Source organism: Diceros bicornis, chromosome 13 (genome assembly GCF_020826845.1).
Source record: "Diceros bicornis minor isolate mBicDic1 chromosome 13, mDicBic1.mat.cur, whole genome shotgun sequence".
NCBI lineage: Eukaryota > Metazoa > Chordata > Mammalia > Perissodactyla > Rhinocerotidae > Diceros > Diceros bicornis.
In genome coordinates this window covers 43,951,634-43,978,518 of record NC_080752.1, presented here as the reverse complement: position 1 = coordinate 43,978,518, position 26,885 = coordinate 43,951,634, and the positions used below count along the sequence as shown (strand labels likewise).

Sequence of the window (26,885 nt, the reverse complement as noted above, 5' to 3'; positions counted from 1 at the left end):
CCTGCCTCCTTCGCCATCTTGGTCTTGAGTAATCTCTTTTCTAGCTCAGGGCCCTCCATCACCCAGCTAAATAAGTTATTCAGGTATTCTCTACTTTTACACGTTTGTGTACTTGCTAGTGCTCTGTTTCCCACTCCAGATTGTAAACTCGCTAAGGACAAGGATACTGTCTGTCTTATCTACTAATATATACCTAGCACCTGGCAAAAGGCTTGGCACACAATGAGCACTCTATTTGTTGAATGAATGAATGTACATTTGAACTGGGTCTTAAAAAGACGGACAGGAGTGCAACAAAAAATAGTATGCCAGACCCTTAGGAGCATTGGCAGGGAAAAAAAGACTAGGAAGATGGCTTGGAGCCTAATGGCAAAGGGGCCTCGAATCTGTGAACCTGGAGCTGGCACAGGCAGTCTTAAGAGCGGACTGGTAATTTGGTGGGATGAGGGTGGGAAGATATAAATAGGCAGGACAGGTTGCTGCTCCAATCCAGGTGGGAGGCAGCTCTTCCTGATTCCTGCTGGCAGTTACTGTACGCTTGCTCTGGGCTGTCGCAGCCCTTTGTACATTCCTTTATATTTGTGGGTTCCTCTCCATGGTAATGTGGGGAACTGGGATCCAGATGGCACTTAGGCTGGAATTGAGTCTTGTTTACATGCCTAGCATCTAGCACAGGATAAATACAGTTCTCACCAAGCATTTGATGGATGAAATAGCGGAAAGCATCAGTTTAATGGGTACAGGTTCAGGCTTTGGAGTGAGAATTCTGAGTTCAAGTTCAGACTATGCACTTATTAGCTAGAACCTTGCTTAATCTCTCACAGGCTTCCTTTAAATCATTAAATGATTTATCAGAGGTAAGGGATTAATTACTATTAATTCCGAATTCATAGGCACAACCATCTCTCTTGTCCCCAGGTTCTTGTGATGCCAACTTCCCTGTTGGAGTCCAACAGGATATCTTTGCGGTGCTGCTGTCCCAGGTGATATCCCGGTCTTGAGATCACCACAAAGGCACCAACGAAAAATGGCGACCTCTAAGCAACCGGAGGGCGTCAGTTACCAGCGATATATACAACAGGCAGAGTCTGGAAGAAACAGCTAGGGCAGGCTTCGTGACGCCAGGGCAGAAAGCTCAGAGCTCGCCCACGCTGCCAGGCAACCTCAAGCAGAAAAAAACCCCAGCCGCCAGAGCTGAGCGACAGCCCAGGACCCCGACCACGTGTCGGAGGGCAGTCTGCGCCTGCGCAAGCCAGGCGCGCGCCCGCCGGCCGGAAGAGCCGCGCGTTTCCGGGTTGGAGGCGGGGAGCGGTGCCGGAAGTACTCGGGGAGGGCCGAGCAGTCGGACCGGCTGCTGAGACGATCGCTTCACTGGGGCAGTCTCTGCATATCATGGGGAGATAGACGCTGCTGCCTGTGAGTCTTGGGCCCTGGCAGTTGAGGAAGAAGAGCGGGAGGAGGGAGTCAGGACCCAGACCCACAGTGGGTCAGTGTTTGAAGAACCAGGTTGTGGAGGAGACGGGGCTGTGAGGAATCAGGCTCCTGGGACGGGAGTGAGGGGATCGGGGCTCCGAGAAGACGCGGCTGTGGAGACCCGGGCTCCAGACGGGACTTAGGGAACGGGGACGGATGTGAGTTCTCCAGCATTTGAGGGAAAGCAGTCTGAGAGGGACAGGAGTGTGAGGACCCGGCTCCTAAGAGGAGAGGGTCGGAACGGAACGGGGCATGAAGACACGGGCTCCTGAGAGGTAAAAGCGGAGCTGTGAGGACTTGGGCTCCTAAGAGGCAGAAGCGGGACAGTGAAGACCCAGGCTCCTAAGGATTCAGAAACAGAGCAGCGAAGACTTGGGGTCCTGAGGGGCAGGAGCAGTAAGAGAACACTTGGGTTTGGGAAGGAACAGGAGCGGGCAGTGAAGACCGGCTTCTGTGGGGACGGGATCCGGGCTTGGAGACTCCGAAGTACTTGAGGGAACAGGGCTGTGAGGACCCGAGCTCCTAAAAGCGGAGAGTATAAGGGGCCATGACCGTGAGGAGATCCGCCTCCAAGGGAAAGGGAGAGAGTTGGGAAAAGAGATGGTGATCCATTTTTTCTCGTATTCTCTGAACCCGGAGTGGTAAAGGATGTATTCAGGGGAAGACGACTCCTCCTTCGCGCTGCCCACTTGGCTGTTGGCAGGCGTTTCTTGTGTCAGAGACTTAATCTAGGAAGCCCACATGCAAGCATCTTCGTTTTCTGCTTCATTCTTGCGAAGCTGTGACGTGAAGTTGAAGCAGTTTGAACTCAGTTATATACTTGATAAGTGCTTTAAATTCCATTCCACTCAACCGCGATGGAGCACAGATCTCTGCATCTCCAATAAAAGAATGTCAGAAATGGAAGGGCCCGAAAAGATAATCTCTTTTAAACTCCTATTTTACACGTAAGGAGGGTAAGGTCCAAGGAGGGCTTAGGATCACAGTCTGACAATGATTAGATCATAGTTTTGATACAGCACCCTGCTGTGCCTGGCAAATAGGAGACTCTTGGTTGATATTCCTTGCATTTTTTTATTTTTTTATTTTTCCCCCCAAAGCCCCAGTAGATAGTTGTACGTCATAGCTGCACATCCTTCTAGTTGCTGCATGTGGGACACGGCCTCGGCATGGCCGGAGAAGCGGTGCATCAGTACGCGCCCGGGACCCGGGCAGCCAGCAGCGGAGCTCGAGCACTTAACCGCTAAGCCACTGGCCGGCCCTGATATTCCTTGAAAGCATGCTTCTAGAATCTTTGTTCTAGCTTCAAACTCAAGAAGGAAATGTTCACAGATTCTAGTACTTTATTTTGAGTTGTATTGACATTGATACAGTGAATGTCACTTACCAGTTAGGAAACCTTTAAATGAAGCCCCTTCCCCCCAAAAAATATAGTAAGCGGTTTAGAAAGTTGCCGATGAGTAAGTTGTATCCTTTGTTTTTAGCATAAGCATTTACTGGAGATGGCTGCTTTTAGATAAGGATAAGGATGGCAGGGAGACTTGGACCAGTCATTTCCCTTCTTCAATAATATCTTTTGCTGAAATTTACTCAGACTAACCAGGCACCATCCTAAATACTTTCAAGTATTATATCATTTAATTCTCACTTACAGCCCCACAAGTTAGATACTGTTAATCCTATTGTACAGATAAGGAACTTGGTTCAGAGAGGTTAAGTACCTTGCCTGAAATCACATGGTACTAAGCGGCCCAGCCCCAGTCAAACCCAGTTATATATTTGACTAAAACTTTTTTCTACTTTTCTAAGTGGATTCTTCACCATGTCTCAGTTTGCATATCAGCAAAATAGAAGTAATAGTTATATAAAGTATATCATTGAATGAAACACTCCCTCCTCTTTAAGACTCCTCTTAATGTCAAATACTGTAACTGATTGGGGTACTTATGTTAGTGTGGTATTTGAGGAGAACTAAATTAAATGTGTTTTTAAAGAAACATATATATTCAAGAAATAAAAACGGGACCTGAGTACAACTTTTCCTCACAATGGAGTAGAATATATTTAATTTTAAATTTAGGAGGCCAAAAAGACAAATTGGAAGCACAAGGACTTAAATTGGATTAACTTTACAATTGATTGTAACATGAACTAGATGCTTGGTGAAATAGGGCTAACTTAGCTGAAACTACTATTTTTTCCCAATAGGTTAGCCTGTACTATTTGCAAGTGCCTATACTATATGCAAGTGATCAAAACTTACACCAGATTATGAGGTAAAGCCTGCCTATGTCACCATTTCAAAGTACTTGATGGTTCAGTTTATTATAATTTACTCCTGAGTTAACATCCTCATCTATGTTTACAGAATATACTTATTTCACTCATTTGTGGCTCTAGCATTGATTGAGTTATTATGATAGAATTTCAAAGTACCTGATCAGAAAATCATTGTGTTAGAGCAGATATGAACATAAGACATATTACTTTTGACCCAAGGTCTTCATGGAAAGCCCTAAAATACTCTGGAGGCAATACATCAGCAGTGTTTACAGTCTGCACTGTGAAACAGGTGTGTTGGAGGCAGAAGACTAACTTTAGAATGTGTACATATGGACTTAATTTAAAATCTTACACTAGTTGTTAGAGCTAGAGGGGACTTTAGAATTTGCTTGGTCCCATTCCTAACTGTAGATGTAGAAACTCTGGTCAAAGGGAGCTCACATAACTCAGTGTCAGAAGTAGGATGGCACCCAGCCCTCCTGACTTGGGTCTTCCCTATACCACAGTACCTCTCATCAGCCTCCTGCTGGCCATTTACCACTGCCATTTTTTTTTCAATCCACTGGGTTTTTTTTTTTTTGTGAGGAAGATCAGCCCTGAGCTGACATCCATGCCAATCCTCCTCTTTTTGCTGAGGAAGACTGGCCCTGGGCTAACATCTGTGCCCATCTTCCTCCACTTTATGTGGGACGCCGCCACAGCATGGCCTGACAAGCAGTGCATCAGTGTGCGTCTGGGATCTGAACCTGGGCGGTCAGCAGCGGAGCTCGACCACTTAACCGCTGCACCACGGGGCTGGCCCCCACTGTTCTTTTTTTAATGTCTTTAGTCATAAGAATGGTACCATAGGATGCCACCAACACATAGCAGGATAGGTGAAACCTTTTAGTTTTAATACGTTGATTTTTATAACTAAGATTTAGAAGAGGGGAGCATATAAATAATATTAGCAAACATGTTTATTTGTACTTACCATGTACCACACACTCTTCTAAGTGCTTTAGATACATAACTCAGTGAATTGTCACAACAATCCTATGAGGTACACTTTATGATTAACGCCAATTTTCAGATGAGCAAATTGAGGCACAAAGAGATTAGGTAACTTGCTCAAGGACATAAAGCTAATAAGTGGCAGAGTTGGTACTTGAACCCAGACTGCCACCAGAGTCCTTCTGCTTGATACTGTACTACCGTTCTAAGTCAAAACTGCCTAAACAAGATCAAACTAGTCAAAAAACTAGTGGAAAAAATCCCGGGTTTCTGTTGCTCTCAAGTCTCACTGACTGCAATTAATTGATTCTTTTTGGTTTATTTAGGCTGGGAAATATGAACTTATTTAGTTAGATCTGGAAGCCAGTGAGGAGAGAAACAGCCAGGTAGAGAACCCAGTCAAGTCATGCACCACAGTGAGAGGGCTTTTATACCATCAGGCTGGTAGACTCCTTCTCTCTAGTATTTTGTTTAAATAATGAATTCCTAAACATTTCAGAGGTAAAGGGTGTTGAACACAATCTAGTCTTCTATTCCTCTCTTCTCTTCACTTTTAAAATAAAGAATCTGTTAATGAAATAGATGCCCAGAGAACGCCAGGGTCTTATAACTACTGCAAGGTCTCCCCCAGTTTCCTACCCTCTGAAAAATCACATCCTCTTAATACAATAATAGGATTGCAAGTGGATATCTGTTTGAGGTACAGGTCGTTAAAAGGAAAAGCAGTTAGGGCTTGTCATCCTCAGCCTATCAACCACAGTTTAAATGTGACAGGTAGAGGAGGAAGGATAGACTTGGTTAATTAATCGAACTCTCAGCCATACACTCTTGTTTTGATGGAATTATTAAGTATTTTTAACTGTAGATCACTGGGGCCTGGACTTTCCGGACTTAACTTTGTGAATCTCATAGCACGTGATTTCCACATAGTAGGTCCTAGTAAGAGTTTACTGTTATAATTGTTGTCTCAAACGGCCCCACAGTTAATGCCACTGTTTTTACACAGTAGTCCATCCCTGTCTCTTGGCATTCTAAGGAAGTGAGAGTTACAAATTTGAGTAGCCCAAAGGCAGCTATGGTCCATTACATAATGGAATTCAGGTTATTTACGGTCACTTCATTTCATTGTGCTTGGTGAGCATCATCCACAATTGGGCTTGATGAAAGTTGTCAGTAAGCAGGTGGATGGGGAGTCATTGACCATTCTGATCAGGTTGTGATGTTTCGTTTTTTAAATTTACATACCATAAAATTCACCTTTTCGGGGGTGCAGTTCTGTGAGTGGTGACAAATGCATACTGTCATGTAAGCACCATAACACTTAGGTTACCTAACAGTTGCACACACTGTCCCCCAACCAGTTTCTCTCTTGCTGCTCCTTTGTAGTCAAACCTCCCCTGCCCCAAACCCCTGGCAACCACTGATCTGTTCTCCATCCATATGGCTTTGCCTTTTCCAGAGTGTCGTGTAAATGGAGTCATACAGTAAGTAGCCTTTTGAGTCTTGCCTCTTTCACTTAGCATGACACATTTGAGATTATCCATGTTGTTGCATGTATCAGTAGTCCTTCCTTTCTGTTACTGAGTAGTATTCCATTGTATGGATAAACCCAGAGTTTGTTTATCCATTCACCAGCTGAAGGACATCTGGATTGTTTCCAGTTTTTGGCAATTATGAATAATGTTGCTATGAACATTCACATACCGATTTTTGTGTGAATATAAGTTTTCATTTCTTTAGGGTAAATACCTAGGAGTGAGGTTGCTGGGTCATATGATAAGTGTATATTTACCTTCATAAGAAACTGCCAAACTGTTTTCCAAAGAGATTGCACCATTTTACATTCACACCAGAAATGTTTGAGGGTTTCAGTTGCTCCACAGTCTCTCCAGCACTTTTTTTTTTTTTTTTTAGTTTTAGCTGTTTTAATAGTGGTATCTCATTGTGGTTTTAATTTACATTTCCCTAATGACTAACGATATGGAGCATCTTTTCATGTGTTTGTTTGCCATCTATATGTCTTTGGTGAAGGATCTGTTCATATCTTTTGCCCATTTTTTAATTGAGTTGTTTGTTTCCTTATTGTTGAATTTTGAGAGTTCTTTATATATCCTTGATACAAGTTCTTTGTCAGCTATGTGATGTGTAAATATTTTCTCTCAGTCTGTGACTTATCTTTTTATTTTCTTTTGCAGAGCAGAAATTTTACATTTTAGTTTGTCCACTTTATCAGTTTCTTTCTTTTTTTTTTTTTTGTGAGGGAGATCAGCCCTGAGCTAACATCCATGCCAATCCTCCTCTTTTTGCTGAGGAAGACCAGCTCTGAGCTAACATCCATTGCCAATCCTCCTCCTTTTTTTTTTCCCCAAAGCCCCGGCAGATAGTTGTATGTCATAGTTGCACATCCTTCTAGTTGCTGTATGTGGGATGCGGCCTCAGCATGGCCCGAGAAGCGGTGCGTAGGTGCGCCCCCAGGATCCGAACCCGGGCCACCAGTAGCGGAGCGCGTGCACTTAACCGCTAAGCCACGGGCCGGCCCTATCAGTTTCTTTCTTTTATGGATTGTGCTTTTAGTGTTGTATCTAAGAACTCTGCCTGACCCCAAGTCATGAAGATTTTCTCCTAAGTTTCCTTCTAAAAGTTTTATAGTCTTACATTTTTACGTTTAAGTCTATGATCAGTTTTGAATTTATTTTTGTATAAGGTGTGAGATGTAGGTCAAGGTTCATTTTTGTTGTTACTGCTATATTTGTTGTTATATTTTAAAAACAAGTATCAGTATTACCTATTTCTTCAGAGGAAACAAACCAAATAGTGCTTTAATTTTTTTCATAGGTAACATATGCACATAATACAGAATTTGGGGTACCTAATGAAAAGTCTTCTCCCACCTTCGTCCCATAGGCCACCCAGATACCACCGGGGCACCCCGTGTTATCAGTTTCTTATGTATCTTTCCAGGAACAATTTATGCATTTACAATTGTGTGTCTGTGTGTTTTAGTAAATGATAGTAAATTATTCTTGCTTTTCTGTACCTTGCATTTTCACTGAACAATGTCTTGTTCTTGGAGACCATTATATCTCCATTATATCTTGGAGATCATTTCATGAGCTTCCTCTTTTTTAAAACAGCTTTATTGAGATACCGTTTACATATCATAAAATTCACCAATTTAAAGTGTACAATTCAACGTATTTTTATACATTCAGGGTTGTGTAACCATCACCACAATCTAATTTTAGAATTATTTTTGTCCCACCTAAAAGAAACCCCATACCCATTAGCAGTCAATCTCTATTCCTCTCCCCCACCTCCCAGCCATAGGCAACCACTAATCTACTTTCTGTCTGTGTAGATTTAGAATCACACAATATGTGGTCTTTTGTGACTGGTTTCTTTCCCTTGGCATAATTTCATGAGTCTCATTCTTTTTCAGTGTATTCTGTTATATAATTATACCCTAATTTGTTTAACTCTATCACTTTTGATGGACATTTAGGTTGAAATTCCTTGTATGTATAGTATTCTATTCGCATACAAGATCAACTATAATATAAATTGCTAAAAATGGAACTATGAGATCAAAATAATATATACTTTTCTAATTTGGGTAAATATTGCCAAATAGTCCTTTATAGAGACCTCTAGCTAATTTATATTTTCTCCACCAGAACAACATATGAAATGACTCTTCATAAAATTTTCAAACACAGTATGTAGAAAACTTTTTCATCGTTGCCAAATGGGGAATAAGTAGTAGCTTGTAGTTTTAATTTGCATTTTTATTATGAATGAGAATAAGGATCATTTGATTATTTTAAGAGCCATTTGAATTTCTTTTTCTCGCACTGTCATATTTTTCGCAATTTTCTTTTTGGTGGTTGGATGTTTATTGATATGTAGGTATTTTTTATATATATATGGAAGAAATTAGTCCTTTGTCTTTGATATGTAGGGCATATATTTTTGCTAGTTTGTCTTTTGTCCTTTAACTTTTTTATTATGTTTGTTGCCATGCAGACATTTTTATTTTTATGTAATTGAACATATCAGTTTTTTCTTTTATGGCTCCTGAGTTTTGAGTCATCTTTAGAAGGACTTTATTTACTCTTGAGAATTTTTTTTACCAATTTTTAAAAATTGAGGGCCGGCCCCGTGGCTTAGCGGTTGGGTGTGCGCGCTCCGCTGCTGGCGGCCCGGGTTCGGATCCCGGGTGCGCGCTGGCGCACCGCTTCTCCGGCCATGGTGGGGCCGTGTCCCACATGCAGCAGCTGGAGGGATGTGCAACTGTGACATGCAACTATCTCCTGGGGCTTTGGGGGAAAAAATAAATAAAAAAAAAAATTTTTTAATTTAAAAATTGAGATAATTGTAGATTTATATGCAGTTACAAGAAATAATACAGAGAGATCCCTTGTACATTTTGCCCAGTTTTCCCCAGTGGTAACATTTTGTAAAACTATTGTATAAAATGACAACCAGGATATTGACATTGATACAACCCACCAATCTTATTCAGAATTTCCTGGTTTTATTTATACTTGTTTGTGTGTGTATGTGCATTAAGTCTTATACAATTTCATCATTTTTATGGGTTCATTTATCCATCACCACAGTCAAGATACTGAACAATTCCATCACCTCAAGATTCCCTGGTATTGCTCCTTTATAACCACACCCACCTCCCTCTCACCCAACCCCTGACAACATCACTAATGTGTCCTCTGTTTCTAAAATTTTGTCAATTCAAAAATGTCATATAAATGGACTCATACAATATGTACTCTTTTTGAATTGGCTTTTGCTCAGCATGATTCTCTGGAGGTTCATCCAAGTTGTAGATATCAATAGCTTGTTTCTTCTTATTGCTAAGTAATATTCCATGGTATGAATGTACCATAGTTTATTTAACCATTTACCTGTTGAGAGACATCTGAGCTGATTCCAGTTTTTGGGTGTTACAAATAAAGCTACTATGAGCATGCATGTACAGGTTTTTGTGTGAACCTAAGTTTTCATTTATCTATGATAATTGCCTAGGACTGCAATTGCTGGGTCGTATAGTAGTTGCATGTTTACTTTTTTTTTCAAATCAACTTTATTGAAGAATAATTTGCATACAGTAAAATGTACACATTGTAAGTTTATAGTTCTATGGGTTTTGATAAATGTATCCAGCTGTGTAAGCATCACCCCACTCAAAATGTAGAACGTTTACCTCACCTTAGAAACTTCCCTCACACCTTTGTGCAGTCAGTCTTTGCCCCTCTATCACTAGTTTTGCTAGTAATAGAATTTCATACAGGGGCCGGCCCTGTGGCTTAGCAGTTAAGTGCGCGTGCTCTGCTGCTGGCGGCCCAGTTTCGGATCCCCGGCGCGCACCAACGCACCGTTTCTCCAGCCACGCTGACGCAGCGTCCCACATACAGCAGCTAGAAGGATGTGCAACTATGACATACAACTATCCACTGGGGCTTTGGGGGAAAAAAAAAGGAGGAGGATTGGCAATAGATGTTAGCTCAGAGCCAGTCTTCCTCAGCAAAAAGAGGAAGATTGGCATGGATGTTAGCTCAGGGCTGATCTTCCTCACAAAAAAAAAAAAGAATTTCATTTCATACAAATGTAATTATACAGTATGTATTCTTTTGAGACTGGCTTTTTTTTTTCACTTAAATATTTTGATTCAGCCCTATTGTTTTGTGTATTAGTGATTTGTTCTTTTTTTTCTTTTTTCTTTTTTTAATAAACTATTTCTTAGAACAGTTTTAGATTTACAGAAAAATTGTGAAGATAGTACACAGTTCCTATATACCCTATACCCAGTCTCTCCGTTATGAACATCTTACATTAGTATGGTACATTTGTTACAATTAATCAACCAATATTGATAAATTAGTATTAACTGAAGTTCATAGTTAATTCAGATCTTAGTTGTCCCCTAATGTCCTTTTCCTGTTCCAGGATCCCATCCAGGATACCACATTACATTTAGTTTTTATGACTTTAGGCTCCTCTATGACAGTATATGTTTAGATTTTTAAGAAACTACAGGGGCCAGCCCAGTGGCTTAGTGGTTAGGTTTGTGCATTGTGCTTCAGTGGTGGCCTGGAGTTTGCTAGCTGGGATCCTGGGCGTGGACCTACTCACCGGTGGCTCATCAAGCCACACTGAGGCGGTGTCCTACATAGAGGAACTAGAAGGACTTATAACTAGGATATACAACTATGTACTGGGGCTGTGGGGAGAAAAAAGAAAAAGAGGAAGGTTGGCAATGGATGTTAGCTCAGGGCCAATTTTCCTCAAAAAAAAAAAAAGAAAAGAAACTGCAAACCGTTTTACAGAGTGGCTGTACCATTTACATTCCCACTAGCAATATGTGTGTGATCCAGTTTCTCTACATCCTCACCAGCATTTAGTATTGGCACTATTTTTTATTTTAGCCATTCTGGTAGGTATGTAGTTATATCTCATTGTAGTTTTAATTTGCCTTTCTTCAATGACTAATAATGTTGAACATCTTTTCCTGTGCTTATTTGCCATCTATATGTCCTGTTTAGTGAAATGTCTGGTCATATCTTTTCTCCATTTTCTAATTGAATTACTTTTTTTTTTTTTAACTGTTGAGTTTTGAGAGTTCTTTGTACATTCTAAATACTAGCCTTTTGTTGGATATGTAGTTTGTAAATATTTTCTCCCAGCTATAACTTGTCTTTTCATCCTTTCCACATGGGCTTTCACAGAGGGAACTTTTTTAATTTGATGAGGGCCAATTTATCAATTTTTCCTTTTATTGATTATGCTTTTGGCATCAAGTCTAGGTACTCTTTGCCTAGCTAGAAATGTTTTATAGTTGTACATTTTACATTTAAGTCTATGATCCATTTTGAGTTAATTTTTGTATCAAGTAGGAGGTTTAGGTTTCAGAATATTTTTTAAAACTCGTGTATTTTTTCTAGTATATGATTTTATATTTAAAATATAAATAATTGAGCCATCTGGAATGGAAGAGTATATGAAGGGAGGAATGTATATACTCCTGCTCATTCGAGATGGATCAAGTATTTAAATTTTAAACATGAAACCAGATGTTTTCCATATGTACTCAGTTATACACCATCATTTATTCAAGAATCTGTCTTTTCCATATTGATATATGCTATGACCATTAGTATACAGGTGTGGGAACATAAGTTTTCATTTTTCTGGGATAAATGCCTAGGAATGCAATGTTTTACCTTTTTGGGGGGGATTTGATTTATTGTTCTTAATTGTGGTATAATTTACATACAATAAAATGCACAGATCTTAAATGTTCAGTGTGATGTGTTTGACAGTTGTATAAACTCTTGTAATAATCACCCACCCGAACATGTTATGATGTTTTAAATCCAACCAAATAAAGGATCAGTCTAGGAAACTAAGGGCAGTGTCAGTCTAGTAATGAATGTCTGGTTATCATCTGCTTTGTTTTGTTGTTTTAATGAAGAAGTAGCTCACTTACCCAGAATTATTGAAAATTCAGAAGTATTGTTTGCTTCTCAACAAGATCAATGAGTACTGTAGATTGCAGTCTAGTTTCTTAGGGAGAAACTGATTTTTCTCACATTATAGAGATTCCACTTACTTCATCAAAGTGACTTGTTTCATTGCTAGCCATTGGAGGTATTCCTTAAAGTTAATTCCTAATTTTATCTATGATTATTCACATTTGGTACTGGGCAGATAGGCTATATTTTTTGTCTTCGGGTCTTATTACAGAAATCCTCCCCCCTCCCTCAAAAAAAAAAGAAAAATCCCAATTATACAGAAATCTCTATTACAAAAAAGTGTCCATTTATTTTGAGCAATCTTCAGTACTATTTGGAAAGTCCCTTGAAGGTTGTGGGACTGTTATTTGAGGGGTAGAGTATGTTCAGTATGGTGGACATACTTACAATCTTTAATAAGGATTTTTCACAGAACTTGCTCTTGGGGCCGGCCCCGTGGCTTAGCGGTTAAGTGCGCGCACTCCGCTACTGGCGGCCGGGGTTGGGATCCCGGGTGCACACTGAGGTACTGCTTCTCCGGCCATGCTGAGGCCGTGTCCCACATACAGCAACCAGAAGGACGTGCAACTATGACGTACAGCTATCTACTGGGGCTTTGGGGGGGAAAAAAAACCGAGGAGGATTGGCAATAGATGTTAGCTCAGAGCCGGTCTTCCTCAGCAAAAAGAGGAGGATTAGCATGGATGTTAGCTCGGCTGATCTTCCTCACAAAAAAAAAAAAAAAAAGAACTTGCTCTTGGAAAATTGTTTGCTTTTATAACCTTAGAACAACTATTACCATGTTAGCAATTTTCTCCTATCCTGACTCTTCGATTGGTAACATTTGTGGGTAAGGGAGGAGGCATGGACCACATATGGTTAAAAAAACAGAAAAGTGATCCTGATGCTCTACTGTCCCCCTCAGCTGCCTCTTGGCCAACGAATTTCTCTTGGTCATTTAATCAGAGCACAGTTAGTTGCTTTCATTTAGGGTAAACCAGCAGAAGATGATTTCTTGTATTAGAAAGTTAGACAACGTGTTGGGGAGGAACTCAGCAATAGGGGCAAGAGTAGAGTAGATGCAGATTCTCATTCAGGTTGCTAAGCTTTACCAAGTTCTGAAAACCGTTGCATGATTCCTGGAGGTTAAAATTCCACAATTTTGGCCAATAAAGTGTTTCATATACTGCTAGTTTAGCCCTAACAATAGAACATTTATTTTATAGGAAGAGTCTTTGTTTCAATAATTATCATTAATTAATTTTATAAGTTGTATGTGAAAGAGATGGAGATGTTTTTCTTGGCACCCACTAGGAATAAGGAGATATGTTTCTCCGCAGTTTGCCTGGAGCCTGGTTGGTGAAGATGTGCCAGGCCATGCATCTGAAATGGTTCTCTGGCAAGGGTGGTGCTTGATGCCAGTTGTTCATTTACAGGTAGCTTTTGAAAATGGCTGCCTCTCATTTCCCCGGGCTCACAGCCGTTGCTGATGTAATTAAAGATCTAGACACTCAGATAGCTGTAAGTAAGCTCCTTGAGGCCACTGTGGGCAGAACTTGATGAATGTGCTTTTGATCTTGGTGACACCAAAGCTGACGTCCACAGAGTCAACCTCATGGCTCTAAAATTTAGGAGTCTCAGCTACTCCAGGCTAGGGACTCTGCATGTACTTAAAGATTGCTAACACTCAGAGAAAATTTGCTCTTGATGACAAAGAAGATCTTACATTTAACAATTGCTAAAAATTGTGTTTATTAGGCATAGCCCTGACATAGACTTAAGCATGTTTTGAAGTGCCAAAATGAACTAATCTGTTTTCTGAAGTTTTGTGATTGGGTTTTAAGTATGTGATTGTGCTATAATTTATTTGAATTTAACATTATTTGATGCTCAAAAATAATGCATGTAGTACTTAACCAAGTATTCTATTTTTACAGTCTTCAAAAATGTCTTGCTCATTCTAGTTTATTTTTGTACGAAAGATCCCTCATTTCATTTACTTTCGTCCTTATTTCAATTTTGTGAACTATTTCATTTAGCTTTTGGAAAAGAGATGGTTTCTATATATTAGGTGAGAGCAATGAATATTCTTCATTCCCTCCATTTTTAATGTGCAGGTATCAAATGGTCACTATCCCAGATATACTGAAGACCCTTCAAAGTCAGACAGAGCTCAAATAATTTTACTTTATTACAGGTGCTTCTGGAGCTAATTCTCGTGTTTTCCTTCTACAGTTGATTGGCCTTGGTCCTCACAGCTCCAAAAAGAAACAGGATCTCGATAAGCTCTATGAACTGAAGTCCAAAGCTCGGCAGATTATGAACCAGTTTGGCCCCTCAGCCCTAATCAACCTCTCCAATTTCTCATCCATAAAACCGGAACCAGCCAGCACCCCTCCACAAGCCTCCATGGCCAATAGCACTACAGTGGTAAAGATACCAGGCACTCCTGGGACAGGAGGGCGTCTCAGCCCTGAAAACAATCAGGTATCATCCTCTTTTTGTTCTCTGTAGGCGTCTCTTATCTGTTATTTGAACCAGTAATGCTTTGAGAGATGTCTGTCTCATATGCTACCTCTTTCAGCGGAAAAAGAAGGTCTTTTCCCTCATTTGGACTTCTAAAGTTCTTTGTTGAATTATCATGTACAACATTTATCAGTTTTTATCCTGTAGTATTTATGTATGTGTGTATGCACATATACATAGATACACACACACACACTAACAAACACCTTGCCTATGACAGGTTTTTATATATTTATATATAAATATATATGCTATATAATTGTTAAATAAAATGAAATAGTTAAATAAAATAATAAAATCATTAACGGATTCATTATTCATTATTCCTGTAATAAAAGTACTCTTGCCTCCAGTCTTTTCTCCTTGTAGTTCATCCAGCTGCTGCCATTATTAATTTTCCGCAGTGATTCTAAAATCTACCTCCCTCTTTCTACCCATGATCCTGATTCTGTCCTCCAGAGCCACAAGAAATAAGAAATCAGTATAATCTCTTGACTTGGGCCTTGTAGGCTGGCTAGAATAGGATGAGGAGACAACATTTCAGGAGAATGGGGGAGGGACTAGCAAAGGTGAATGGGGAGAGTTGGGCAGATAGTCAGGAGGCTGACCTATGTTGAATGTGGAGTTTACTGGAGAAGAGCAGGAGATAAAATTATATAGGTAGGATTATGGCAGAACATACTGGGCCTATACTAGTCAGTTCCCATCAGAACTTTTAGTCAATAAACAGTCTGCAAATATTTAATAGAGAAGTAAGAGTAACCTAATAAAAGTAATATGTCTTAGGGGGACTTACTTGGCAGTAAAGGGACAAAAAAGATAGGAAAGGGAGTAGCCTGGGAGGAAGACCAAGTCTAAGACTTTTGCACTAAATCAAGACATGTGGTGAAGGCTTGAATTAAGTGATAATGGTCAATTGGAGAAGAATGGATAGATCTGAGACACCGTGAACAAATATTTATTTTAAAAATTATTTTTTTCCCTTATTTCCCAAGTTATACATGTTAATCACAAAAACTTTAGAAAAACACAAAAAATAAATAGCCCAAAATTCTACTGCCACCCAAAAATAACTATGATTAGTATTTTAGTGTATATCTTTTGATCATTTTGTAATGGCATATACATGTGACAGGACATTTCCATTATGAAAGAGGGATCATAGTTGTACATACTTATACAAATATTTAGTTATACAGAGATGAACACATGTTCCCTGCCCTCAGGGAGCTTTCAGCCTATTAAGTCAGAAACAGGCAAGTTTATAAATATCCACAATGATAGAAGGGTGCACAGGGTGCAGTAGAGGCTAAAGGAGGAAGTTGTTGCTTTTCCTTGGGTGGGCTAGGGAAAGCATCAGAAAGGAGGCACCATGAGCTGAGCAGGTAGGAAGAAGGGTGGAAGAACATGTCCAAAGGCACAGAGGCACAGTGCAATCTGTAGTGGTCAGAAAATTGAAAATTATTTAATGTACAGGGACGATGAGGCAATGAGAAAACAGAAGAGGCTGAAATCAACTGCCTGATAGATGTTGGCCTCTTTTCCAAACTGCTCTTTTGCCTTTCCCTAGACTAATTCTGTCTTGATAGTGTAGTCTTGTAGCAATACCACCAAGTAGGCCAGACTGTTAACTCCTTGGAAAGTAGAAACTAAACCCAACAAATGACAGCCTTTCTTCATTATAGGGTAATGAGTTGTTTTGTTTCCTTGATACTTGGCTGAAAAATCTTCTCCCAATTAACTTTAGGTATTGACCAAGAAGAAATTACAAGATTTAGTAAGAGAAGTGGATCCTAATGAGCAATTGGATGAAGATGTGGAGGAGGTAAGGTGGGGTTGGGTACCCCTGAGAGCTAGTATAGAACAGCGGTTAAAAGCACATACTATAGAAACAGACAAATCTGAATTTGAATCTTGGCTCTGCCACTTGCCAGCTTCATAATTGTGGATGAGTCACTTAAGCTTTCTAAGACTCAGCCCTCCTGTGTTGGTAGGGTATGACATTTATCTGCAGGGTTATTGTGAGGGTCTCATGGAATAACTTATTTCACCTAGGAGAATGCCTACCACTTTATACCGAACAGCTGCTGCTACTTTTGCCTGTCAGAAAGGACATAGTCTGTTGCTCATAGGCAATCACTTTCAACAATTTTAGTTTTTTCTAGAATATTCCTCTATATTTCTAAGTAATATACTTAAGCAGATATTCTTTGATTCATTAATTTTATAATAGTCTATAGATTTCCTGTTAAAGTAGATGAGAATTTTGTTAAACCACTCATACACATGCCATACACACTTGCTTTTCCCTCATTTTTCTAACAGTTTTGTCACAATTTTAGATAACTCAGAACTCAGTATTTACATTATTCTGAATATATAAATATTGTTCACCACTAAGCCAAGTCATGTCCATGATTACCTTTCCTTTCTTGTACAACTTATTTTCTTGAAGTTGACGATTGACCCAATTTTATTTACTTAGTTTTCTTTGTGCCTTTTTTATTCTGCTTCTGCTATCAGCTCTCTCATATACCTATCAACATTGTTTTCCAAATGGAAAAATAATCTATTGATGTGAGTCGTCCGCCCATCCCAGGAGATTTCACTCAGAAACCACAATCCTGGGGCTGGCCCTGTGGCGTAGGGTTAAGTGCGCATGCTCCACTGCTGGCGGCCCAGGTTGAGATCCTGGGCGCGCACCGATGCACCGCTTGTCAGGCCATGCTGTGGCGGCGTCCCATATAAAGTGGAGGAAGACAGGCACAGATGTTAGCCCAGGGCCAGTCTTCCTCAGCAAAAAGAGGAGGATTGGCATGGATGTCAGCTCAGGGCTGACCTTCCTCACAAAAAAAAAAAAAAAAAAAGAAACCTCAATCCTCTTGTGGTCTGATTAATTTTAGGTCATTTGTGGGGCCGGCCCAGTGTTGTAGTGGTTAAGTTTGCACACTCCACTTCAGTGGCCTGGGGTTCGTGGGTTCGGATCCCGGGCATGGACCTACACACCACTCAAGCCATGCCCTGGCACATCCCACATACAAAATAGAGGAAGATTGGCACAGATGTTAGCTCAGGGACAATCTTCTTCTAGCAAAAAGAGGAAGGTTGGCAACAGATGTTAGCTCAGGGCCAATCCTCCTCACACACACAAAAAAATTTTAGGTCACTTGCACAAACCCCTCCTGGACCTTCCTTTTGCTCTTTTTCTGTTTGGATCTCTTGTTTCCTAGATCTCACATCCTCTTCTTACTTGACTCCCGTTTTGTTAGAGCAGATTTTTTTGTTAGTTCCTATGAAAAGATAGATGAGAGATAAATGTCTGAAAATATCTACATTCTAACCTCACACTTAATTTTCAGTTTGACTGGGTTTAGAATTCTAATTTGGAAATAGTTTTTTCCTTTCAATTGTGAAGGGATTGCTCCATTGTCTTCTAAAATCTCCTATTAAGAAATCTTATGCTATTCTGGTCCCGATCTTTTTAGGGTCTTAACTTTTTCCTGAATTTTCATATGAGCCTCAGTATCTGTCTCTTTTCATTTGTTGTGCTGAGTTCTTGGAGGCTTCTTTTATTCTAGAGGCTTGTATGCCTTGATTCTGGGATGATTTCATATATTTTTGTTTTTCTTTTTTTGCCTTTGCTGAGGAATATGTAATGATAGGGAAAGGAAATGCAGGTTACAAAAGCAAACTCCACTGTTATTTTTATTTATTTTTTTAACCAGAGGAAAATATTTGCCCTTTTTGTGTATGTGTGGTTTTTTTGGGTAGCAGCTTTATTGAGATATAATTCATGTACCATAAAATTCACCCATTTGAAATATACAGTTCAGTGTTTTTGAGTATATTCACAGAATTGTGCAACTATCAACACAATCAATTTTAGAACATTTTCATCAACCCAAAAAGAAACCCAAACCTATTAGCAGTCATTCCCCATTTCTCCCCAACCTCCACGTCCCTAGGCAACCACTAATCTACTTTCTGTCTCTATAGTTTTGCCTATTCTGGACATTTCAAATAAATGGAATCATGTAGTATTTGGTATTTTGTGACTGGCTTCTTTCACTTAGCATAATGTTTTTAAAGTTCATCCAATGCTGTAGCAGGTGTCGGTACTTCATTCCTTTTTATGGCGGAATAATATTCCATTGTATGGACATATACATATTATTTATCCAATCAGTTGACGGACGTTTGGGTTGTTCACACTTTTTGACTATTATGAATGATGTTGCCATGAACATTTACGTGCAAGTTCTTTTTAGTTTTTTGTTTTTCTTTCTTTTTTTTATTCGTGTACAAGTTTTTGTGTGGACACATGTTTTCATTTCTCTTAGGTGTATACCTAGGAGTGGAACTGCTGAGTCATATGGTAACTGTGTTTTTTCTTTGAGGAAATTCCTGAGTGTTTTTCCCAAGTGCTACACCCTTTTACGTTCCCACCAGCAGTGTATGAGGGTTCCATTTTCTTATCTAAGTTTTTTTGTAATTTCTTCTCTGTTTTTGCTCTTTCTTTCTAGAATGACAGTTGGTTAGAAATTGGATCTTCTGCATTGATCCTCTTAGGTTTTTTGGTCTTTTCTCTCCTGTTTTTCATTTCTTTGTAATACTAAGTTCTACTTGCTGGGAAGATTTTCCTAAGTTTATCTTCTAAACCTTCTAACTTTTTTTTTTTAATATAAAATTTTTAATTTCCACAAGCTTTTTCTTGTTGACCGATTGGTTCTTTTTCTTTTTCCCCAAGCCATTCTGTTTTTATTTCATGGTTGTAATATCTTTTCTTATCTTTCTCTCTGAGGATATTAATTAATTTTTTTGACGTTTTCTTCTTTTCCCTGCGTGCCTTTGTTTCCTCTGGGTCCTTTTTTTTCCCTTTGGGTTGTTTATTTTCTTTTTAGTGTTGAAGACTTTCTTCAAATGTCTGTGATCCTGGCTGTCTATTCTTAAAGAATGAGCTACTAAAAAGCTAATTTGAAGCAGAACTTCATGACTGATGGGCTTTGTCCAGTAAAGTGCTGGTAAATGTTTAACAAGCAACTCTAGAGAAAAAGGCCCTAATTTTCAGCATTTCCTGATTTCTGTGTTGTAAATATTCCCACAGTGCCCTATTTTAAGCTATGAACATACTGACACTGAATGCAAAATTGGGAAGAAATGCGTATAACTGGCATTCATGGGCTCATCTCAGCTGGCTCCGGCGTACCACTGGCTTCACTGCAGAATAATTTGTTCACAAGTCAGCCTTCTTATTGGGGGATTCCCTGAATATCAGTATCTGTAAGTCTTTTCTCTGGAGTCATTTGGCATCTCTAGAGAAAAAATCCTCCAGTCTCCGATCTGGAGGGTTTATCCCTAGCTTCTAACATTCTGGAAGCAAGCCAAAAGAAAGAGGCTGTGTCTCTCCCCTACCTCTGCTGTGTCTGGTGTATTCTAATCCAGAGCTCATGCCCATTCACTTTCTCTAGGGAATAAACCTACTATGTTCTGGGTCAGGTATATGTGGGGAGAAGTCACTTGGCTGCTTTGGGAGTGTGGAGGTGGGGAGACTACTCTATGTATAGACATGTAACAGTTCCCTAGTTTTTAGTTCCATGCCTCAGCCCAATCTTCTATGATAAATGGCACCTCCAAATCCTGGATCTCTTATGAAGAGCAAATCAGTTCAATTCTTATTGATGTCCCCTCTACAGGTACTTGTATTGTACCTTTTGTCAGCTAGGTCAGTTCTACTCTTCCTCTATCTCTTTAGCAAAAATTTACTTTAAAAGTTTATTGTGTCCATTAAGGTTTTCTCTCCTGTTCTTGTTGTCTTTGTAGATTTATATGCCTATTTTTCCCCTTGACTGTTACTTTAGTGCATTTAGGGAAGGAAAGGAGGTCATTTTTTGGGGTTGATCTGCCATGTTTAATCAGAAATCTTTCCTTTAGGTGGAATCCATTTGGTTCCATAGGAAAGAGGACAGGGACAGTGTGTTATGGTCCAACAGAACAAGGAATGTCTGTAACTGTGGATTTAATTTAATTTTATTTTTTGGTCAGCAGAGGAAGCCATGGAGAATGTGTGTTTTGTTTTGTTTTGTTTTGTTTTGTGTGTGTGAGGAAGATCAGCCCTGAGCTAGCATCCGATGCCAATCCTCCTCTTTTTGCTGAGGAAGACTGGCCCTGGGCTAACATCTGTGCCCATCTTCCTCCACTTTATATGGGACGCCGCCACAGCTGACAAGCGGAGCGTCGGTGCGCGCCCGGGATCCGAACCCTGGGCGGTTGCAGCAGAGTGCGCACACTTAGCCGCTATGCTACGGGGCCGGCCCCAAGGGAATGTATTAACTGGTTGAATTTTTATCTTCAGAATTCTGATTTTGCTCTTTACACAGTCCAGGAATAATTGATAATCAAGTGGAAAAAACCCAGGATTTGGACTCAGAACCTTGAACTTGAATCCTGGTTTCACTGCTTAGTGGTTACATGGCCATGAGCAAGTTAGTATCCTTGAGTCTTAGCATCCTCCTCTATAGAATGAGAATAATTTGGATGCCCCATTTTTTTCACAGGATTATTATAAGGACTAGGTGAGAAATAAAAATGCTTTAAGAGACTGTGAGTAAGGAATTATACTGATTCACTTTTGTTTTCCTACCTAATTCAGAAGAAAATAAAAGGGTGAGAGATTGGGCTAGTTGATCCCTGATGGAGAAGGTACAGAAGGTCATCCTCAGGTATGAGTTGCACTCTACCTGGTTAAGGAGTTGATGTGTTTCTGTTGTCCTCACTCCTCCTCCTCCCAACCTTAGCCCAAATGCTGATTCCAGGCCTTCTAATAGAACGCCTGACTAAATATGTGACTCGGGCCATAGAGTCGTCTTAGCAATAGGATCCTGCCCTGCCAATGTCATGGTTACTCTCCATTACTTTTGTCTTCCCCAGATGCTGCTGCAGATTGCTGATGATTTTATTGAGAGTGTGGTGACAGCAGCCTGCCAGCTTGCTCGGCATCGCAAATCCAGCACCTTGGAGGTAAAAGATGTCCAGCTGCATCTAGGTATGTGGCCTCGTTTCTCCCTAAGGAATCCCCACAATTGCTCCTTCAGAACTGTCAGGGAAAGTGAGTCAGAGGAACCTTCATGCAGGATCAGACCTCTGGGCTCTGGGATCTATGTATTCATTCAATAGTAGCATTAAATAGAAAAGAGAAATCCATCCATGGTATGGGGAATGAGCCCAGGCATTGGGTTTGCCACTTTCTAACTGTATCACCTTATCCTTCCTACTTATGTTCTCTTAGAGCCTGTTTCCTCATTTGTAAAGTGGGGATCATAATAGCCTCCATACAGGGTAATTGTGAGAATTATGGATTATGTTTGTAAAGTGACTGGCACAGGACCTGGCACAAAGTAAGAGCTTAGTAAATATAGCTATTATATCTCCACCATTCAAATAATGGTGTTTCTCTTCCAGTTTCTAGCCTGTTTATGCATTTTTCCCAAGAAAATTAGAATCATAATGTACATGTAACTTTTGTATTCTGCTTTTCTACTTAACGAACACTAAATTCGGGTTTAAGTTTTTCTGGGAGATATTCATCTAACATTGATAACAATGATCACTTAGAAATGATAAGCCTGCCCCCCTCTGCATTGGTTACAATGTGATCCAAAGAAAGAGAACAATCCATAACTACAAAGACAGGCAGGCCAAGTGAATGAGGCAGAAGACGCTAAGGGATTCAATGCAGATCAGCCCACGACAGATCACTGAAAGTCTTCCTTCCCAGTGTCAGGAAGATACTGCTTGGGGAGCCACTGGTCATCTAGGTAGAGTAAATAACACACTTCTGGTTAACACTGCTGGTATTAGTAGCAGGGGACAGATATTCCGATGATCTATTATTGCGTTACAAACCACCCCAAAACAGTGGCTTAAAACAATAACAGTTGTTTATTTTGTTCATAAGTCTGGGGTTGACCGGGCTTAGCTAGGCAATTTTGCTAAGGGTCTCTCGTGTGATTGAAGTCAGGTGGTGGCTGGAGCTGAGATTGTTTTGAACGAAGGTGTTATTAGTCTCCTAGGGCTGCCATGACCAAGTGCCACAAGCTAGGTAGCTTAAAACAACACAGATTTATTCTCCCACAGTTCTGGAGGCCAGAGGTCTGATATCAAGGTGTCGGCAGGGCGGTGCTCTCTCCAGTGCCTTAATTGAAGAATCCTTCCTCCTTACCTCTTCCTAGCTTCTGGTGGTGGCCAGCAGTCCTTGCTGGCAGCAATCCTCTGGCTTGTAGCTGCATCACTGCAGTCTCTGCCTCCATCTTCCATGGCCTTCTCCCCGCTGTGTGACTCTGGCTCTGGGGCTCTTCTCTTCTCACACGACACCAGCCATTTTGGATTAAAGGCCTACCCTACTTCAGTATGACCTCATCTTAACGAATTATATCTGTAACAACCCTATTTCCAGTACATTCTGAGGTATTGGGGGTTAGGACTTCAACATTTCTTTTTGGGGACACAGTTTAACCCATGACAGAACTTCATCATGCCCATGTCTGATGCCTGGGCAAGGAACACTCAAAAAGCTGGGACTCTACGGGTCTCTTTCTCTGTCTCTGTGGCCTGTGTACATGGTCTCATTGTAAGCATTCCCAGGATAGCTGGATTTCTTACATGGCAGCTGAAGGCTCCCAGAATGAGTGTCACATAACCACCGGGCAGAAACTGCATGGCCTTTTTTTTAACCCAGTCTCTGAAGTCACACAGCATCACTTCTGCTGAATTCTGGGTTTTTTTCTTTCTTTCTTTTTTTTTTTTTGTGAGGAAGATCAGCCCTGAGCTAACATCCATGCTAATCCTCCTCTTTTTGCTGAGGAAGCCCAGCCCTGAGCTAACATCTATTGCCAATCCTCCTCTTTTTTTTTTTCTTTCCCCAAAGCCCCAGTAGATAGTTGTGTGTCATAGCTGCACATCCTTCTAGTTGCTGTATGTGGGTCGTGACCTCAGCATGGCCGGACAAGCGGTGCGTCAGTGCGCGCCTGGGATCCGACCCCGGGCTGCCAGCAGCGGAGGGCGCGCACTTAACTGCTAAGCCATGGGGCCGGCCCCTGTATTCTGTTCTTTGAGGCAATCACAAAGACTTGTCCAGGTTCAAGGGGAGGGAACAGAGACTCCGCTTCTTGATGGGAGGAGTGTGAAGGAATTTGCAGACATGTTTTAAAATCACCACAACACAAATTCATAGAGACAGAAAGTACAGTTTTATTTTTGGGTTTAGGGGGCCAGGTAACTATGCCAGTTACTGACAAAGTGGAATAAACAAAGGCTCTGCCCTCTGGGATCTTCTAGTGATGGTCTTACAGGGATGATCACATCCAGTGGCACAGGGAGCTGTGGCATGGACATACCTATATCCATAGTTCTATGTATTTATCCCAGGCTCTGGGATTGCATTATGTCATTGAATGCTCTCATCCACCCTTTCAGGTGGTTATTACTGTTGTCACTACCATGTAAAAGATGAGGAAACTGAGGCTGATGTCACACAGCTCCACAGTGAAGCAGGAGAGCTGGGACTTGGCTCTTAACTCCAGAATGCTAGGAATAGAATGCCTTTCTGTTCCTACACTTCCTTTGGGTTTGAGAGGGGTTACTTTGAGCATAGGAGTAAGACAACTGCAGAAACAAATGACTGTCCTTTTCTGTGGAGCTACATGGAAACCTTAGGGCTCAGCGCTCACAGCTTTGACTCATTTACCCCTTTTTTCTTTGCAAGACAGTCTAATGGTGTCCTTTAAAACCTTGGAGGTGTCACATGCAATTCCCCCGTTTGTGTAGAATCTTTCTGCAGGATTGGTGTGAGTACAGTTGATTGCTCAGATTAGTCCTCCCTGACCCTTGTCTGAGGGTCACCCTGCACCCTGACACTGTCCTCTCAGTCCCCTTATCTCTGTGCTGGCCTCTTCCTTGCAGAGCGCCAGTGGAACATGTGGATCCCAGGATTTGGCTCTGAAGAAATCCGACCTTACAAAAAAGCTTGCACCACAGAAGCTCACAAACAGGTGAGGAGCTGTCAGAGCCCCAGGGCAGCCACAGCTGATCCCTTGAGCTTTGTCTCAGAAGGACTGCACACAGCTACCGTCACTGCAGTTGTCACTTCCCCACACAGCAAGCTTCACTCTCTGGACCAAAAGTCAGAGAGGGCAGAGGCAGGGGGCTCTGTGGGAGATGAGTCAGATATTTCCGTGGTGCTTCGCTATTCCCATGTGGGTTCTCAGTTTTTTATCTTACCTCTGATGGGCTTCACATAAAGCTGTTGCTTCTAGGTTCTTCTATTATGGATGGAACTTGCCCCCTGCATATCTGAACATCATATATGGCCCTATGACTAGAGGGCTGGTTAATGAAAGCCGAAATATGCTCTGGTGGGAGGCAGCCCCCAGGCTGCTCTGCCTGGCGTTCTGGCCTCTGTCCCAGCTTAACCTACCTTTGTTCTCTGACCCTCTTACTGTGGAACTGAGGGGTCAGTGTGAGAACCCAACACCACTTCTGCTGTGGAGCAGGTTGTTCCTGTCATTGATCAGTCTGATAACAATGTTGGCCTCCCTTGACAAAGCTGTTATCCCTTCTGTCTTAATTTGACCGGCTACTCTGATTTAAAAAGTGAGCTTTTTCCTTGATGGGCACAACTGGGCAGTCCTGGCTGAGTGGCCCTTACTGTTCCATAGCTTGGGATCTCTGGAGTGGGTGTGTTTACAGAAGTCACAGAGGAAGCTCTACCAGGAAGCTGCCAATAGCTTGAATCAAAGGACCGAAGTGTTCTCCAGAAGGGAGGCCCTCCAGACAATGGATGGTCATTTTGGCTCTGCTCCCAAATTACCCACTTTTCAGCCCTATTTATTTATTTACTTATCAACAAATATCATAATGTTGGGACAATCCCTTGGTCAAAAAGAGTGAGCAGAGCAAGTCAGTAATTTGGCCAGTGGCTGGTAATAGTAAAATTTGAAACCCACAATCTGACTGTTTCCCTGATGGGTTATGGTGGAAGTTGTTAGTGCCAGTTTCCTTCATTGCAGGTCATCAAGTGTGAAATGTCCCTTTATGCAGCAAGAGTCTTGAAATAGAGGCCCCATACCTATTTTCTCCATCATCAGAGAAAGAGACGAGGGGGCAGAGCACCTAGAAAACACATGCTTTGATGGCTTGTCCACTGAGTCCCCAAAAGGCAAGAGCTGGCTGTCACCTTTTCTTGCTTTTAACTTTTTTGCCATCCTGCTAGCCTAGAGCAGTTTGGGTCTTTTGGTCAATGAAATGGATCCACTGGCTTATCTAAACATTCTGGGGCCTGCAGACTGCTCTCGGGTTAGAAGCAGTCTGCTGAGCTGCCCTCTGCCTGTAGCTTCCCAAGGGCACTAGCCTGTGGTATAGACCGTGCTGTACATCCACACATGGATGACCCAGAAAGTTCCTGACTCTAACCTGTGTAACTGCTTATTTCTCTCTCCTTTCAGAGAATGGCATTGATCCGGAAAACAACCAAGAAATAACACATGGAAAGGTCAGGGAATGGACAACAATGTACTTGGAGATACTTGAGCTGAGACCTCAGCCATCTCATCCTTGGATTTTTTTTTTAATGCTTTACAGAGAAGCATATATTTTTTATTAACAGTGCAGCAATATCTATAATGACTGAGAGGATCTGCCAAAAGAATAAAGCCTCCTACCCCAACTTACGGTCCCTTTTCCCTGCCATCTCAAAGAGGAGCGATGTATCTTCCAGAGAAGATTTTATTTGTGGTTTATTATATAAGTGATTGAATATGGGACAAAGCATTATGGTCTTGTTTGGTGAGACAGTATTAGCAGGATTTGTAGAGGTTTTTGTTTCCTTCTACCTTCCCCTCTTCCCTGTACTTTGTAATGTCAGTGTTTATATGAATATGACTTTCATTTGCTTTTCCAGAATAAAGAAGTTATTAATCGAAAGACAGGGTGCATGGCTTACAGCCTTTAAAATGCCAGAGGGAGTTAGGAAGAGGACAGGCAAGGCTGGATGTAGCTCTCTAGTCAGCAGGTGGCAGCACCATTATT

At 41.1% G+C, this 26,885-nt stretch overlaps 1 protein-coding gene across 1 annotated transcript; it reads left to right on the top strand.

Moving 5' to 3' along the window:
* The first annotated feature begins 1,315 nt into the window (after nucleotides 1-1,315).
* TAF12 (TATA-box binding protein associated factor 12) lies at nucleotides 1,316-26,780 on the top strand. Its single transcript, XM_058553430.1, has 6 exons — nucleotides 1,316-1,416; nucleotides 14,514-14,765; nucleotides 16,552-16,629; nucleotides 21,732-21,846; nucleotides 24,762-24,850; nucleotides 26,303-26,780. The coding sequence occupies exons 2-6, from the start codon at nucleotides 14,598-14,600 to the stop codon at nucleotides 26,336-26,338; spliced, it is 486 nt and encodes a 161-aa protein (XP_058409413.1). The 5' UTR covers nucleotides 1,316-1,416; nucleotides 14,514-14,597; the 3' UTR covers nucleotides 26,339-26,780.
* The last annotated feature ends 105 nt before the right edge of the window (nucleotides 26,781-26,885 follow it).